General features: G+C 29.7%; 1 protein-coding gene across 3 annotated transcripts; it reads left to right on the top strand.

Moving 5' to 3' along the window:
* Positions 1 to 12,151: 12,151 nt before the first annotated feature.
* On the top strand, positions 12,152 to 19,311 carry l(2)k05819 (transmembrane protein 94-like protein l(2)k05819). 3 transcript variants are annotated; one of them, XM_075735667.1, is made up of 10 exons: positions 12,152 to 12,786; positions 13,791 to 13,943; positions 14,001 to 16,833; positions 16,916 to 17,125; positions 17,191 to 17,737; positions 17,802 to 18,237; positions 18,306 to 18,460; positions 18,520 to 18,611; positions 18,673 to 18,937; positions 18,993 to 19,311. In XM_075735667.1, the coding sequence occupies exons 2-10, from the start codon at positions 13,845 to 13,847 to the stop codon at positions 19,063 to 19,065; spliced, it is 4,710 nt and encodes a 1,569-aa protein (XP_075591782.1). In that variant the 5' UTR covers positions 12,152 to 12,786; positions 13,791 to 13,844; the 3' UTR covers positions 19,066 to 19,311. The 3 variants fall into 3 exon arrangements, with proteins under 3 accessions (XP_075591782.1, XP_046913506.1, XP_075591783.1); XM_075735668.1 differs by lacking the exon at positions 12,152 to 12,786 and having other exon boundaries at positions 13,558 to 13,943; positions 14,001 to 16,521; positions 16,579 to 16,833; XM_047057550.2 differs by lacking the exon at positions 12,152 to 12,786 and having other exon boundaries at positions 13,528 to 13,943.
* Positions 19,312 to 19,339: the final 28 nt, after the last annotated feature.

Below are 19,339 nucleotides of genomic sequence, written 5' to 3'. Positions count from 1 at the left end.
TTTATTTGTGTGTGTGTGACCTATTAAATGTGGAACAAATCAACAACAACAACAACAATGATAATAAATCCATTTTAGATTGACCATTTTTTTTATTTCTCTTTCTGTATTCACTTTGTGTGTTTATTATTATCATATTAGTCAGTATTTCGGGATATTTCAAGCTCGAATAACCGAATAGCCGATAATGATAATCTTCATCATCATTATCATCATTTTTTGGGTTTTTTTTATTCCAATTGTCTTTGTTCATTTCTTCACACACACACACACACACAAACACATATTTAGCACGAATGAATGGATGCCATTTACCATTTACAAACAAATCTCACCAATCCAAACTGACCAATCCATTTCTTTTTTTTTCTATCATCATCATTATTATTATATTTAGATATTGTGTATATAGATAGATCGTTCGATAGATAGATTGTTAAGATGGATGGACAAAAACTATTTATGATGATGATCGGTCCGTTCATTTAGTTTGAAGAGATTCATACCGAACAAAATTCCACATTTTTTCCTCCCTCCATAAATCCCGATGACTAAAATTTCTGTTTGCCTCTCTCTCTCTCTCTCTCTCTCTCTCTCTCTCTCTCTCTCTCTCTCTCTCTCTCTCTCTCTCTCTCTCTCTCTCTCTCTCTCTCTCTCTCTCTCTCTCTCTCTCTCTGGAGAGTCATCATTTATTTATTTACTTGTTTTATATATATCATTTGATCATATTTGGTGATTTGATTCATTTTATTTTTTTTCTCTGTTCTGTGTGTGTTTTGATTGTTTCGTTGCTGTTGTTGTTTGCCTATTAATTTACGTTAGTTGATTCCAGCATATATAATATTATTATAACAATCACGGTATTATAAAACATAATGGTTTTTTTCTTCTTTTCTATCTTTACTTTGATTTTTTTTCTTTGTTTTTTTTTGCAATTGTCATCATTCGAATGATATCCATTCGATTTGCACACCACACACATAAATTCAATACGGTCAATTCGGACAAAATGAAATGAAATGAAAAAAAAATCAAGATACGGTCACCATTATTATTATTATTATTATCATTGTAGTTGAGAAAGGTAAATAATAATCATAATGGATACACAAAAAGCAAAAATAAAAAATAAAAATCATTTTTATCCTCAATTTCCAAATGTCCTCGATATATTAAAATCAAACAACAACAACAACATATATTTAATCGATTTTCGTTCTGGACACACAAAAATATATATATTCGATAGATATTGATTGAGCCATATTTTTTTTTTTGCTTGTTGTTGTTTGCGTGTCAAGCCAAATTCAATGATGATGATTTTTTTTTCATCACAATATTTATGACTTTGTTTGTTTATTTCCTAGTTATGCACCCGAATATTTTTTTTCGGGCTGATTATTATTAAAGAGAGAGAGACAGACAGACAGAGAGAAAAAAAATTAAATTAATGATGTCCATCCACATATATTCGTGAATTAAATATTCCAATTGGAATTGGATTTGAATTTTGGATTTCCTCATGTTTTTCTTGTTGTTTGCTACATTATTATTTATGGTGATGATGATGATTATTATTATTTTCTTGCATATGGAATTTTTAAACATATTCCTATGTTTATTATTACTCTGTTTCATTGGCCATTTTTTATGCCCATGAGAGATGTTTATGAAAAGTTTTTTTTTCTGTTTTTCGCCCAAGATTTGTTTCAATTTGATTATTTTGGAGATGGAAGAGACAAACTTTTCAATATTCGGCCAGCATTTTTTTTTTGATGGAAACAAAACTTTTTTTCCCGATCCTTTCAATGATTTTTATCGCAAAAGGGGTTGAACTACCGATGAACTATTGAATTTGTTTGTTTGTGTGTGCGTTGTGTTTGAAATTCAAAATGAAAATGTAATGAATAAATGCAATGGAAATGAATAATGATAACTAGCGAAAAAAATGAAAATGAAAAATTCAATCGTAATCCTATGGGCATTTGAATTCACATTTATAGAATAGAATGTCGAACAAAAACAACAACAGCTTGAACACAAACAACTTGAATCTTGAAAACAACATTGAATAACAATCGTATTTTCATCAATGACATCATCTTTTTCTCTCTCTCTTTTTTGTACACGTTGCATGAATCTAAATCAAACCAGGCTATTCCGAAAAAAAACATAATCAAAAACTTTCATCTTTTTCCATCATCGATACCAAAAAAAAAAGAAAAAATGTTTTTTCTCTCCATCCATTGCCCTTTTTTTCCGCTAATCTTTTGACGCTATTACATGATGCAATAACAATGATGATATAATGGTGATTATCATCAATGATGGTCCCTATGGACCCGGTCCTCCCTACTCACCGAAGCGAAACAGGAGAAAAATCTACAAATCGGGAACAAATAACACAATTGAATTGTGAATGTAATGAATAGATTTTGAACCGGAAAAAAACAAACGACAAAATACAAAAAAAAACGGTTTACACAATACCGTATCAAATCAATGATCATGGGCCAGAGAAATAAAAAAAAATAGACTAACAATGATGAGTAATCGAGAGTGAAATTTGCTAAAACACGAAAAATAATCGATTTTGATTAATGATAATCGATCCATTTTCGAAATAGAATTTATTAATTAAATCCATTCAAACATTATCATTATGAATAGTTGAAATGACGGATTTTCTAAATCTATTCTAAGAAAAACGAAACAAACAGATTTTGCACATCTTTATGAAATTTTTTTCTAAATTGATGATTTGCATGTTGTGATTTTTTTTTAAAATTAATCTATTGTTTCTATGCGTGTTTTGAACACAGTGTGTTGTGTGTGTGTGTTTTTTTTTTTTTTGTTTTTGACAAACAACAACATCAAAACCTATAGGTGAGAGATATAACAACAAAAGGAAAGGTGATATATCATCATCATAATCATCATTTTGACACATGGTTAGTCAATTAGGCGTGAACTGTTTTTTTTCTGTTCATTTCTTTCTATTTTTTTCTTCCTTATTCCCACATCATATATCGCGTATTCATATTCATTTATGTGGTTGTTTTCTTGATCCGTGTGTGTGTGTGTGTATGTGTGTTTACATTGATTCATCCATCAATCAATCGCTATCACAAACATACAAATTGATCACCAGTGAAAAACCGGGCATTAATTCCATGAATATTTTTGATAAAAAAATCTTTATGTTTTAGAAACTTTTTTTTTGCCAATTGTGATTTCAACAACACTTGATTGAAACACGAGAAAATCAAATTTTTTTTTGTTGTTGTTGTTGTCGTTGTTGAAAAAAATCCATTTTCAATATTGTACCAATCAATATATTGATATTGATGAAGAAGAGAGGATTAATGAAAAAAAGGCCAAGTCGATCGATCACTTTCTTTTTATTGATTGATCCATTGAATATTTTGTTTGTTGTTTGGAATTTTTCCTAGATTTTGTTGTTGTTGTTGTTGTTGTTTACATAAGAGAAAAAAACGTTACCACCATGTATCAATCATTTATTGAGGTATCAATAGATTCTATTGATTGTTTAACAAGATTTTTTTTAGCCAAAAAAATTAATGATAATTCGTTTTCGTGTGTGTCAGTTATGTGTTACTGGTTAATTTGGTATCGAAAAATTTATTTTTGCATCGGAAAAAAACACACAAAGTAAATTGATGTGAATAATTAATAGTGTGGGCACGCATTTCACACTAAATTTGAATTGAATTGTGTGATTGACAAGTGTGTTGTTGTTGCTAGTTTTTTTCGTTGGTCGTTGGTCGTACACGTTCATTCATAGAAAAATAACAAGGGTAAAAAATCTCGAAAATCAATGTTTAATTTAATTTGATTTGTCTCGATACACGTCAAACTCACACACACGCGTGTACAATCCAATGAACTGAATTTTAGATTTTTTTTCGGTGTTTTCACATACACATACATCATTCAGAATAATAAATTTTTTTTATTCATCAAATTAATGATGATTCTGTGTTTGTGTGTGTGTGTGTGTGTGTGTGTGAAATATTTTTGTTTTTGATTGAAACATAATAAATTCGTTACATCTATCGTGTGTGGGCGGCGTGGACGTTTATTTTTTATGTCGATCATATCATGATTGAATCGTTTGATTTTGATTTTGTTTTTTTTATTATTATTCATCCATTGGTCAAGCAAATGTTGTGTTGACCATCGCATGTGTGTAAAAAAAATAACCAGTAACATTTTTGTTCAATTATTTATTTGGCTTGAATTTTTGTTTGTTTTTTTCAATGAAACAAAAAAAAATCGATTGGAATGAAAGAAATGAAAATGTGCAGCCAAGCCAACAAATTCATTGCAATCACACCAGCAGAATAATATATTAATTAGACATGGCTTTCAATCAATCAATCAAAGTGAAAATGAACACACAAAATGTTCGCATAACAAACATGTTAGTGTTGTTCCAAAATGGATCATTAAATTTTGCAATTTCAAACGTGTGTAATTCTTATTGTGCTTTTTGTTTATTCCATTTGAATTCAATTCCCAACGTGTTTCAGTAATATTTGATTCTTTTCAATTATTCTCATCATCATCGTGATCATTATTTTGATAATCACGAAATCAGAAGAAAAAAAGTTCGTTGTTATTATATTCTACAAAGTTTATTCTGCTGTTTTTTTAAATTAAAATTGAAATAATTGAAATTTTTTTTTGTTTGTTTTTTCAACAATTACGGCATAATAATAACGTATGTACGTGATGCTCGTGTTGTCGGAACAACAGTTTTCTGACAGAATTTAAGAATGACATTCTTATCACTCTGGTTGTCTGTTCGTTCGTTCGTTCGTTCGTTCATTTGTTTGTTTGTTTGTTTTTCTAGACATGATGTATAATTTCAAATAATTAAAAGTTTGAATTGAAAATGGCAAAACAAAATTATCTAAATTAGACACGCATATTTCTGCCTGTAAAATATTCATTTGGCATCCAAACAGCAGCAGCAGCAACAACAACAACAACACATTCAATCAGATCACAAATCAGTGCAATGTGTTCATTTCAATAATTTATTTTTTTTTCGCTTAGAAACTTGGATCTTGTTCAAACAAGATTTTTTTCTTCTGTTTTTGAATGCTGTTTATCTTCAGGCCATATGAATCTTTGAACTTTTTTTTTGCATCCATTCACGATGAAATTCGTGTTTTTTTTTCTTTTCTTGATTTTTAATGATTTATCATCATGTAGAAAAACATGGCCAAATCATTTTTTCATCTCTCTTTCTCTCTTTGATGACCATTTTCATTGGCATTATAATAATAATAATGATAATTGATTGTATTATCGATTGATTCAAGTAATAAATCATCAGTCGTTTATGATGATGATGATAATAATTATGTCTAATATATATTGAATAAACACATGAAACTTTTCATCGAATCAGGGAGAAAAATTCGTTATTTCATAGCCGAGAAAAAAAAGAGTTTACAATCATGTCATCTTTGATATGATTTATATAATGAATGAATGATTAAAAAAAACGGATTGTGCTGATAATAAAATTGATTGCATTATAAAACAGCTTCTTGCTCATTTTTTTTCTTCGTCATGATGATGATTGAATCTTATTAGTAGTTTTTTTTGGACAAATCCTAATCATAATCATTATTAAATAATGGATTTCATTTTTCGTCAACAAATGAAATAATTTGATTGACGATTTGTTCACCGTGATTCACCCACATCAGACATAATGAAAATGAATATTTTTTTCTGATTGATCAATTATTCATCATTATCAATGGTGATCAATATTGATGACGCCACGATAATCATGGTGGACGGTAAAGAGAAAAAATGTAATTAAAAAACAAAATTTTTGTTTCACGTTTTATATACTTTAATGATTAATTTTCATTATTCAGAATGTTTAGATTCTGAATTCTGAATCAGATTAATTCAGACAATAAATTCAGATTATCATCACCAGATAAATCGGCGTGAAAACAAAAAATGGAAATTTAAAAAGATAAATAATGATTCAATCTAATTAATCATATTGTGTTGTATCAATATTTTGGCTTTTGTTTTTTTTGTTTGTTTCATTCATTTCCATCTATATTGATAATTTAATCATATATGATGGAAGTGAAATGTTTGTTGACACGCAATCTACATTGCTGTGGTTGGTGGATCTGTTCGATTTATCAACGCCCAAATTATTGAAAATATTGATCATTGAGACTGAGTATAATGAGATGACATGACGACGACGACGAGGACGAAATCTTAACTTTATCAATAATGAATAGTTTTGAAGAATTCATATTGACTATTAATCAATTATTGATGTGCAGTGCAACAACATCACGTCATTGACAGATGAATAATTTCAATCCTGAAAAAACTTGACATTTTTTTTTCATGAATTCAGAATAATAAAATACTTTGAAAACTTTTGATATTCAATGTAGTTAATGTCTAATAATGCATTAATCATTTGTTTCTGTTTATATTTTTTTTCGAAATTTTTCTTCTCCTTTGAATAATAAATAGAAAATGTGACAATTATGAATAATCAATAATTACGTCTGTTGATGATGACAAATAATTAATTTGAAGGAAAATAAATAGATTAATGAATGAATCGATTCATCATTTTGAATGAAAAATTTATCGACATTTTCTGTTTTCACTCCCAGAATTTTTTTTTTTTTGAATTCCAATTGAATGAAATTTATCTTCATTAATTACAATGATGATGATGAATATGATAAATATTTTCTTTTCATAAAAATCGAATTTATTCAAGTTTATTCTGTCTGTCTGGTGGAAGAAATATGAAATTTATAGCGAAAAAATAAATTATGAAAATCTCTTGCGTGTGTGTGTATGTGTCACAATGTCAAATCACCCTACTACGTGTGGTTTGTTTTTGATTGACACATTCTACTTCTTTTCTCTGAGCTATGATTATACCAACAACGAATTGACTCACAATTCACAAGTTTCGATTATTAAATCTGGCCAATAAACCGACCGATCGACCGACCGCTCATGAATGTGTCAGTTGTTCATTTTGAACGTTTGACAATCACACAAAATTTTGACATATGAGCTTCCGAGAGTGTTTTTCTATATTTGTAGCTGTGGTGAATGAAAAACCACAAAAAAAACTATTCACCATCCACCTACTCTTTCGTTGTCATCATTATCATCATGAATCATGAATCATAGCTATACTGGAAAAAAGTTCTTGTCGATGAAATCCGTTCAAAAAACGGCTACAACGACAACGTCAAGTATATGGATCCATAGATGGATCAATTAATTTCCATTAGAAGCAAAAACAGATTTCATATACATTCATTGGATGTCTCTTTTCCATAGAAAACTCGAAAAAACTTTTTAATTGTCAAAGACGAAAAAAATCCCTTTCTCACTCTCTCTCTCTCTCTGTGTGTGCGTGTGTGTATTGAGATCATGAGATTAAAATCAATTTTTATTAATTAAAATTTCGAGAACGAATTTCAGAATCACACACATGAAACATGATTGAAATGAATTTCTATAAAATCATGACAAATTTTGAATGAATTGATGATGTTTTTAATTATAATGTTGATGATGCTAGATGAATCATTAAACCTTATTCTATCCTATTCTATTATAACTTGAATTCATGGATCAAATGGTTAAACGATGATGAAGAAGAAGAATATATTACTGGTATTCTGGTGATTCGATTCTGGTTATATCTGATATAATTTAATTAGAAGCCAAACATTATTATTTTCATTAAGAAGAAAATAGAAATCTTATTGAATCTTATCAATTCAACTCAAGAAGCTCATTGAATTAAATTATCTTTGTTGATGGATTTTTGTTTTCTCTTTCTTTTTCACTTCTTGAATATAAATCAGAAGACTCTTTTCACTTGAAGTTTCTACTAAGTCAACTTTGGAATTGAATTCATACAGTTGTGATTCTCGATATGATTGGATCGCTGCACACAGTCACACACACAGTCAAGCTATAGGGAAAAAAGTCGTTTTTTTCTCTTTTCATCCTCTATTTTTTCGGGATCTTTGGTCCCATTGAAATTCATTTCGCACCAGACCAATCTCTTGCGAACCGAAACGAAACGAAAATGAAAAAAAGAAAAATGAAGTGTTCGCTGAGGCGTTAAACACATTTCGACACAGCTATCGATGTGTGTATGTATGTGTGTGTTACCGCCTTAAATCAAGAGCAACATCATCAAAATCATCATCAACTGCATAAGTTTTATTCTTGCCAATGGTAGCCGGAGAAATAACCAAAGAAAAAAAACGTAAATCCAATTGGAGCTAGTGTTTCTCGAAAAAAACATCATCATCATCGTCATCATCAGAAAAAAATGATATGAACCTCGAGAAAGATGAAAAAAAACCGAATTGTAGATGCGTAAATTCAATGAGGATCTGATGTTCAGATTCAATTCCAATTTTTTTTTGTTTTGGCCGTTTGAACAGAGCAAAGCAAACTTTTCCTATTTTCTTCTGCTATTGTTGTTCAACGTCGTTTGACAATTGATTATAATGAAGTTAGACATGCATTAAAATGAGCGCATATAAAATACCTATTCATATTGTAAATATTCCTACTTTTTCGCTCTTTTTATTTTTCATCATGAATATACGAGTGTGTGTGTGCAATACATTAAAAATTGCAGAAAATTTCCATTTTTTTCGGTCGATAATAATAATGATAACGACGCAATGTAACTAAAACAATGCATAAAAAATATATTTATTCAATTGACATTTATGGAATATGGAATTTGAATGAGAATGAGAATGATGAATTAACATTAAAATTAATATCGATTATTATGCAATCGTCAATTTGGGGTAAATTATTCATTCAATCAAATAATAGATAATTTTCGTTTCTATAATCAATTAGAAATGAAATCCAAAATAATTGAACAATGACGACGGATTCGTAAATATAATGGAATTTATATGAAACAAAAATCATAATGCATGAATAAGAATTAGACATGATGATGATAATGATTTTTCCATTTCCAATTCACATTATGAATGTAATCGTTGGAGAATGAAAAAAAAACAAAGACAGAGAAAATTTTTTATGAAAAGCTTTCATCATAATATAAAAAAGCTTACGGGCAATATATTTTGTGATTCCACCATACGTTTGATTCAATTATGAATGAAATGAAACCTTATAGGCTTATTATAGGTATCATCGTCTCATTTTTTTTTCATTTTTGGTGCCTAAAGGAGTTGAAATATTAAAATTTGAAAAGTCTAGGATTATTTTTTTTTTTTTTTTTTTTTGAAACAGAATAGATAATAAATAAATCACAATTCACACACCATTTTTATTTTCAGAAAAGTGTGAATGTGTGACGTTTTTTTTAAATTTGAAAAAAAATTTTCCAATAGCTTCAGGGATCTGAAAAACATTATTATTAAATCACACGTTGATGATGATGATCAGATCAACCGAAAAAAATAATGTATCTTGTTTCTGAAACAAACAAAAAAAAGAACATTGATAAAATTTTCATCTTTTCGTTTGCGAAAATTGAAGATCATGATGATGAATAATTGAAATTCGTGTCGAAAAAAATGTATTTTCACATGATCGAAACGATCCAATTTTGTTTTTTCCAAAAATTCATCGAAAAATACAATTTTTTGAGTACCCTGGATTTAATCGTTTATTCATTCGTCGTTCGATGACATTGGTTTTGGTGAAATGTGTCAAAATTTATTCTCTGCTGTTGTTGTGGGGGCCCATAAATAGGATTTTGATTTAAAAATGTAAATAATGGTGCAGAATAAATCAACAAAAGAAAAAAATAGCAACAAATTTGATTTTCTTTTTTTTCGATTGAAGATAGATAGATTTTGTGGTTGTATAAAATGGATTGTTGTTTTCCATTCGCTATTTCTTCTTTTTTTTGATGATTTGATTTTTCTTTGATTCGAAAAAATATATTTGAATGACCACCACCACCACCACCACGCCGCATACATGTTTATTTCTATTTCAAATTATACAATATCATTAGCCAACGATTATGATGATGATGATTGTTGATGAAATTGGATATTTTTTTTTTGATTATCCATTAAAAATAAATGGCTGTTGAATATGAATTTTTATGAAAAAAAAATTTTTTTAAATAAATGAAAAAGACTTTAGACCTATTTAGTAAAACGAATCACAAATGGCAATAATTGACTTTTGAAAATGATATTTATTCATTTCAAAAAAAGCAATTTTCATGTGTGTGTGAGTACGGAAACCGGATTCAGATACCTCGGTTTTTTTCCATCATCATGGAAAATAATAATTTTCATCTATTGATTATGATTGAATCGTTATATAGGTCTTTATTTATTCATTTCGTTTTGTTACATTTTACATGTTAATTCAATTGTTTATCTGATGTCTATGTGTAGGTAAATACAAAATGATTGTCATTAATGGACATACTACATAGTAATGGATGGAGAACGAAATAAAAAAAAAACGACTGAATGATTTTTTCGCTCTCAAATGTCTCAATAATGATTATCAATTGTATGATGGTGGTGGTGATTGATTAGAATTTAATAAGATGGACAATGGATGATGATGGATAAACTGGCAAAACATTATCGAAAAAGTAATGAGTGAGAAAAAAAAACATTTCTATTGTGTGTGTGTGTGTGGAAGTGTGATTCTTCACCATCAACGTCTTCTTCAATTATCTATGGCGAAAATGTTGGAAAAAAATTTTTGTTGTTGTTGTTTTGCCACGTGAATTGTTTTTTCTTTTTCTTATCCATGCCATTTACACACACACACACACACACACACACACAGAAGCATAACAAATCCATCTTCCATGTTTTAACAAATCAACAAAAAAATGAACAAGTGACAGAAAAAAAACCAATTATAAGCCAAATCAAGTGTGATTCACACTCACATACAAACACGGATTGAATTCATCCAATTGAATTTTCATTGAAAATTGGATTTGACCCGTTTCATCATCGTCATCATTTTAGCTGTCAAAACATTCAATAAAAGAAAAAAGAAGTGATTTTTCTTTTGATCAATCGATCATGAATGAAAAAAAAACAAATTTGTCATTGTCTCCCGTATGACGATGATGATTGCTCATGTAATTAGCAGTCAATAGATGAATTGAATTGAATTCTGATTTCATGATGTTGATGATGATGATTGAATTGAAAATAATTTTCTTCTTCTTCTTCTTCTTCTTCTATTTCATTTTCGTCTCCTCTTCTTTTTTTTCATCATCAAAGTGGAACAAATTTAATTATCAACAACAATAGATTATTATTTTATTTACCTGTGTGTAAACTGTGTTATAATTCCATTTTCTATTTTTTTTTTTTTTTGAATTGAATTGAATTGAAATCGAATGAACTCGTTGGATTAGGTCAATTAGATCGATTCTTTTTTCTTTATTCATTCACATAGTTAATTCAAAAATCATATGGATAATTTTTGAAATATCGAAATAATTGGCCAGAAAATAGGCAAAACAACAACAATGTTTCAAAATTATCATTCGATTGCTTTACTTTATTTTTATTCATTCATTCATTCAGTCAATCATTTCCGAATTTATCAAATAAATTCTCTACTTTCACAATAAAGAAAAAAATTCTTGTACCACAAGATGATCATCGACACATACGAAAAAATAGGATTTTCTCTCCCTATCTATCTATCTATCTATCTATCAATATAAATATAGATACAACAAAAAAAATTCTATACCGATAAATGAAGCAATCAATCATCGCCAATAATATAACCAACAAAAAAAGAGAGATTTCTCAATTCAAACCAAGACGTGTGTATCTGTAAATGTGTTGAAGATCAAATCGGACAAGAGCGATATAGATTGAACACAACAAGCCAATTATGTTTTGTTTTTCTTGTTTTCATGGCAAAAAAATGTACATGGCCTTGTTGGTTGGTTTGTTGTTGTTTTATTTTTTTTGAATATTGTTATTATTATTCATCGTACCACCACCACTACCACCAACACCAACATATAGATAAATTTAAAAAAAAAACGAAACGAAACAAAACGAAACAAAAATATAAATCAGGGTATCATCATCATGAATGAACGAGTGAGTGAGTGTGAGGAGAAAATTTGATTTACCCAAAACAACCAATTCAATCATGATTGCATGATCAATGTGTTTGTGTTTGTGGAATTAAATGGTGTGATGATGATACATCATCACATTTTGTATGTGTCGAGCATCAATAATATGTGTATGTGTGATAGATAGATAGATTTATTTGGATCATAATCGCTAAAAATACATAACAACAACAACAACAACAAAACATGCATGTATGAATATAAACAAGATGTCATTCGATCTTCATCATCATCATTATCAAAAAATCGAGTTATGATGATGATACCATGACAGCAGCAGCATATTGTATATCGACAAAATAATGTTGTTTTTGTTTTTGTTTTTGTTTTACATCACACCAATCGTGTTTTATTTTTTTTTTTCGATGATCTTGATAAAGAGTAGTTTTGACCGACCCACACACACACACACACATACGGTCGATTGATCGAGGATTTAATAATGTAAAAAAGATGATCGATTGTGATTCATCATCATCATAATCATTTTATTCGACGATGAGGATCGGTGACATGGATCGATGATGTGTTTGTTGTTGCTCGTCATTTCACAACACTGAACAATATTGTTATATGTAGCAAGAGAATTTTCGATTTTTGCTATAACATGAAATGATGATTAATTCATCATTTTTTCGTTGTTGTTTTTAATCAAATCTTGTTTTTTCGTTGAAGATTAATTTTGACGAAACTTTATCATTTCTATTAGTAAATGAAAATCTGGAATTTGAAAAATTTTCATTTCGAATTCATACGTGTGATGTCATCTAGCGGTGATCATATGAAATGTTTGTTTTTTCGAATTTATAACGGCCAGCTGAAAAAAAAGGTCATTGAAAAGCCAGTTTTTTTCTATAGCAATGGACAAACGTTGAAATAAATTTTTTTTGGGACAATTAATGATGATGGATGGATAACTCTCGACGATGAGATATTGTGATCACATAAATTAATTTGATCAATCAATTTTCATTCAAGTAATTATTGTCCGAGAAGAAACAGAGAAACTTTATAGGAAAAAAAACATTCATGACGACGATGATAGACAATTTGGACTATTGAAATTGATGTTTAGATGATTAGATTATAGATTATAGCGGATGAAATCCTTTTCATTGTTTCAGAAATGAATGATTTTATTGCTTATTACATTTTTCCAGGATTATAAGATAATTTCTTTTACCATCGCGCATTAGTCAATGTGTTGTCGTTATGACGATGATAATAATATTGATGTCATGAATCTTTAATCTCTTAAAATATGATAAAAATTTATGGATTTACAAGAAACAAAAATTCTTTTGCTCATTTTCGGTGATCTATATCCTTTTCTTTGTAATACAAACACAAGCCATCGATACATATACTTGCATCGTGTAAATTGGTCATAAAAAAAATTCGAATGAAGAAATTTTTTACAGAATTTTATTCGCTGTTTTTATTATTATTTCAATTTTTTTTTATAGATCAGTGTTTTTTTTCATTTATTTTGATTGATTTATTATAAATTGTGAAAAATGTATAAATCAATCATTTCAATACGATAATTGATTCAAATTTTTATGGAAATGGTGATAAGTCTTTACAAACAACAATGATGATGATCAACAAATGAGCTTCAAAATCCAAAAAAATGTTGGAATATACAAACGATATTACCGGTGGTCTTACAACCCAACAAGCTGTTTATAAATTGTATAAAGATGTTAAAGAATTTCTCGATGATCTTGAGGTTTGAATTGAAATTTATTTTTGTTATATGTCATGTTAATTGAAATTATTAAAACAGCCGCATCTACATAATGTTCAATCATGGAAATATATTCTTCGTCAAGCATATTCAATCAAAAGTAAACATTCAACATTTCGATGGACATCAATCATTTTTCTTGTTGTATCAATCATAACCTATTTGATTGCATTTAAATTTGGCCATTTTACCTCATCAATACCATTGGCTATTGAAAATGTCATTCTTGTATTAGTATTGATATTGAATGTTGGAATCATTTATTGGAGTTCAAAATCTCGTCATACAGAGCTTTATGATAAAGCTGTGAAATTAGCTGAAAAGATTGGTGAATGTGCCAATAATGAACAATTAATGAATCAATGGTCGACACACATTTTCTATGCAAATCTAACGACACCGGCGTCACCTTGTATTACGCTACAGCGTACATATCGTGATGATAAATTAGTCAATCTGCCTGTATCGCTTTTGGTTAAAGGCGATGTAATCTATTTAGAACCTGGACATAAAGCACCAGCCAATTGTCGACGTATCGATAAAGTGATTAAACGTGGTAAAAAACTAAACGATTATCATATTGATGATGATGGTGAAAATGGTCAATTTCCACATGTGACTTTAGATCATGCTTATACCTATGTATTTCTTGATGATGAAATGGGTAAAGATGCCACGCTTCATCGTGATGAAATATTTGCACCAAAAGTTGATAATGAACCAGAAACATTTACTGTGCCAAGATTTCGTAAATCATTACAACCGAGTAAGTTTTTGCTCATCGAAACACCATATGTTACGGATTTAAAAACTTCATTATCAACACAATCACAACATGAACGTAAACCAACTGCATTTGAGAAAGAATTACGTTTAATTTTTGTACGTTATTTGGAACATATGTTGGTACCGATAATATTCATTATCGTTCTTGGTTTCAGTATTGTTCATTATTGTTATGTTGAATTTACTGGAAGTCATTTCGATACAACAGCAGCTACAATAGCTTTGATATTGTTACGGCCGATAATGGCCATACTACCATTATTACCATTAGCATTACCTTCATTATGGCTAATGTTGAATGTATATGGTCTAATTAAATTGGAAATAATTTATAAATATTTCCATATGAATGAAGATAAACTTTTAAAAGCTGGAAAATCATTAGAATCATTTAGTGATTGTGATTCAAATACATATATTCATTTGACTGAAAATCCTTTATATCAAAATACCTCCGCTTTACGTCGTGAACATCTTCTTGAAGAAATTGATCCAGATCAAATGCAAACGATACCGACGGAAAATTTAATGATACAAAAAATTTTGAAGAAAATTCTACTTTTTTTCTGTGATGAAAATGGAAATCTATGGAGAACGACCAATCTATTACACGTATTAGGAAGTATAACAGCATTATGTTGTGTGGATAAAAAAGGCATTCTTTCTTGGCCAAATCCAATTGCTGACAAAGTATTTTTCTTATCGTCGGCTCAAAATCGAAAGAAAAGTTCCAATGAAGGTGAAAATTTCAATGATGATATTGACAAAGAATTTAACGATTTTTCTTCATCTACACATCATCATCATCATCATCATCCGCCACATAATCAAGGTGGCAAACGACAATCAGTGCTATCGAATGTTTCTCGTGCTGAATGTGTTCAATTGGATATAACACTTGATCGTCGTAATCCATATGGTCTACAATTTGATGACATTTATTGGAATCGTTATCTTTCAAATCTAAAACCACTGGGTTTAGCAATTTTGTTGAATACTTGTAATCCTGCAACACAAGAAGAATTTGTTCATTTTAGTGATCATATTGCGTGTGAATCTCTTACCAATGAAGTGGCTGTTCCTGTTGTCAGCAAACGATGTCTCTGTGAATTAGCTAGGCAGATTGGATTCACTGAAAATGCAATCAAAGATTATCGATACTGTTATCAGGTTGGCGTTTTTCGTCATATCCGCCCTGAAGTGATCAAGAAGGGAAAGTTGGCAAAATCATTAAATTTTTCTCGATTACGAATGCCATTTCCCAATATGACCTGTGCGGTTATTTGTGATTCATTCTCCAATACGTGTCAGCTACTTTCACAGGGTACCGGTGATTTAATTCTAGATTCTTGTGCCGAATATTGGAATGGTCAAGGCTTAGTTTTGCTCACCGATTATGAGAGGAAAAAAATTCTCGATTTTTACCAAAGATCTTCGCTCACATCATATTGTTGTTCATTTTCATACATTCCTGTGATCAATGAAAGTGGAACGACAGCTAATAATTCGGAAATATCACATTTTTATAAAAATCATTATATTGAACTGCCACCGGATAGTAGTCATTTGTTTCCATCACAACGAAGTCTTGATTCACATTTTCGTGCGCTTGGAATCGAATCACATTATTCTTTTTCAAATACTAGTCATCATAATTTCGATTCATGCAATGAATCACTCAATAATTCCATGTATTTGAATTTGGATTCCAAATTAATTGGACATCATCTTAGTACCGATTCAATTTCTAAACATGGAATCTATTCAACACCTGGTAATCATAATAATAATACAAATAACAATAATTCACCTTTCAATCAATATAAAAAAGGATCAACAGAAGATTTGGAAAAACCAATTGTCAATAATAATAATAATAATGATGATGGTGATAATAATCATACGACAATAAATGAATCATTGAATCGATCATCATTGAAAACTAAACCAATTGTTCAAGAAACTCAATCACAAAAATTGGATCAAACAATGAAAAAAGTAATTAATGAAGTATTTATCGGTATGGCTACATTACAATATCAAGCATGCTCGGATTTTGTTCGTCTGGTTGAACTATTAGATACAGGTATATTTTTCTTTGTGTGTGTGTTTGTGTTTACAATCAAATACTAATTTATATTCATTATTATTTATTATAAATTATAAAGCTTGTATTAGATTTGTTCATTTTTCCAAAGAAAATGAACTAAGAAGTCGGGTATTTTCTGAAAAAATGGGGCTTGAATCCGGTTGGAATTGCCATATTTCCCTATTAAATGATTCATTGGGGCATAGTAATATCATCAATAATGATAATGACTCAAGTGCCGAAAATGGTGAGCATAAAAAATCCAAGCATAACTATTCTGATAATTCGGGTAAGTAAAGTATTGAGATTTTTGTTTTTTTTTCTAAAAAATTTTCACTGTAACTTTATCTACAGTTCACCTGAAACATAAAGTTAATCATCGAATGTCAATAACAAGTATCAATTCATCTGATTGTTCCGAACAACCATCAAGTAGTGATTCGGAAGAAGCACCAATTAGTCATGAGTTACATAGATCGCGACGTAAACATAATTCTGTTTGTTCAGATCGTTCGGGCAGTATTCATAATCGTCATAGTTTTGCTCGGGCAAAAGAATTTCGAAGTTCAAGCAAAGCTTCTGGTAGTGTTTCAAATACACATCGTCAACTTTCACCATCGCCAAGTCGTAATACAACAACCAGTACAATGACCGAACATGAAGCGCCCATAACATTCGATATGTCTAATCGTGCAAAATTGCCCAAAGGTATTGATAATATTAGGCCACATCTGGAAAATGTGGACAATGTGCCCTTATTAGTATCATTGTTTACTGATTGTACACCTGAAGCAACCAAAGAAATGGTAAAAATCATGCAAGAATATGATGAAGTTGTCTGCGTAATCGGAAGCATGGCTAATGAATCGAATATGCCGATTTTTATGCAAGCCGATGCAAGGTAATAATTAACTTTTATAATTTACTCATTAAAATTCACCTAATTACATGTTCATAAATTCTAGCATCGGTATCGATCCTATGTATCCACATGTTTGTAAAACTGAACCCGTTCGACCTGTTGATCGAATCCCTGTACCGAATGAATTTCAAGATATTTATACGCCAGCACAATTGGCCAATGAATTGGTAGCACTGCCATGTTCCATGACTATGGAAAGACACAATGCAATCATTTTCTATTATCTAATATTGATTGCCCGTGATTATATGATGCGAATGCGAAATGTATTTCAATTTTTTCTCAGCTCTTGTCTAAGTATTTCGCTAGCTCAATTGATCACTTCATTATTGTTCCTGCCACCGCTTATTTCACCTGGTATCGTTCTATGGCTTTCAATGATTGTCATACCATTCTTGAGTGTTTCACTTATGGGCATTAAACCGGATCCAACAGTGATGACTGTAGCTACTGGAAAAAAATTACATCTCAACAAAGAAGTAAGATTTTAAATAATTTATATTTATTTATTTAAATTTTTCTTATTAATCAATTTTCGACAAATTAGTCCATTGTATATTTTTTCCTTTGTTACATAATCAAATTTACACCTTCAGTAGTGATTTGTGTGATTATGTTTGCCATTATAATCGGTACATCATGTGAACAAACCAAAGTTGGTCGATCTACATTAGGTCCATGTTGGATGTTTAGCGATGTCAAGTGAGTGTTTATTAAATTAAAGCGATCGAATTTTTCATTTTACGAAATTATTTTCAAAGGGCTGATGGTGATATTAAAACCGATTTAATATGGTCATCTCATCTGTTAATCGGGCAGACTATTGCATCGTTATTTTTGGTCCTATATCTGGGTAAGATTGATAACGTTGTAATTTGAATGAATTATGGTGATCAATATTTTGAATTATCAAGTGATTATATCGATTGGTTTCGTACATCGCAATCATCTTTTATGGCAACGATATCCATTCGTTAATTATTGTTGGTTAGGAACATCGGTCGTATTGATCTTCTGTCATCTAATCGTTTGTCTGATTGAAATCTATATTTATGTGCCTGAAGTCGAGATAACCGAACATTTTATCGAAATTATTCCGTTTTACATTTGGATTATTGGATTTTTGTGGCCAATTCTATTGATGACAATCAATGTTTTTGCTAAAAGAAGAGAGATAAAGTATTAATGTAATTTTCAAGGATTTTTTCTAAACATTTATTTTATTTTTCCTTAGAATCAGCACTCGACAACAACGTAGAGCTCGTTTGGATTTTGGCACCAAACTTGGCATGAATTCGCCATTCTAATCAGTCAATCAATCGCTGTATTGTAATTTTTTTGTTTGTATTCGAATGAATTCAATTTTCAATCAAGATCTTTTTCTTGTCCTGTTTTTACCCAATGTTAATTTTGTCCAAACACATCATCAATTACATATATTCAACATCAAAATTGTTTAATTGAATTTTAATGATGTATAAATGGGAAATATGAAAGAAGAAAAAATAATAGCGAAATCAATGTGATCATCAATTGATCAAATGTTTTCAAAATTCCTTTACATTTTATTATTATACACGA

The sequence above is a fragment of the Dermatophagoides farinae genome, chromosome 2 (assembly GCF_024713945.1).
Source record: "Dermatophagoides farinae isolate YC_2012a chromosome 2, ASM2471394v1, whole genome shotgun sequence".
Lineage (NCBI taxonomy): Eukaryota > Metazoa > Arthropoda > Arachnida > Sarcoptiformes > Pyroglyphidae > Dermatophagoides > Dermatophagoides farinae.
Note: the sequence above shows the minus strand (reverse complement) of the source record. Positions and strands in the feature narration are given on the sequence as shown.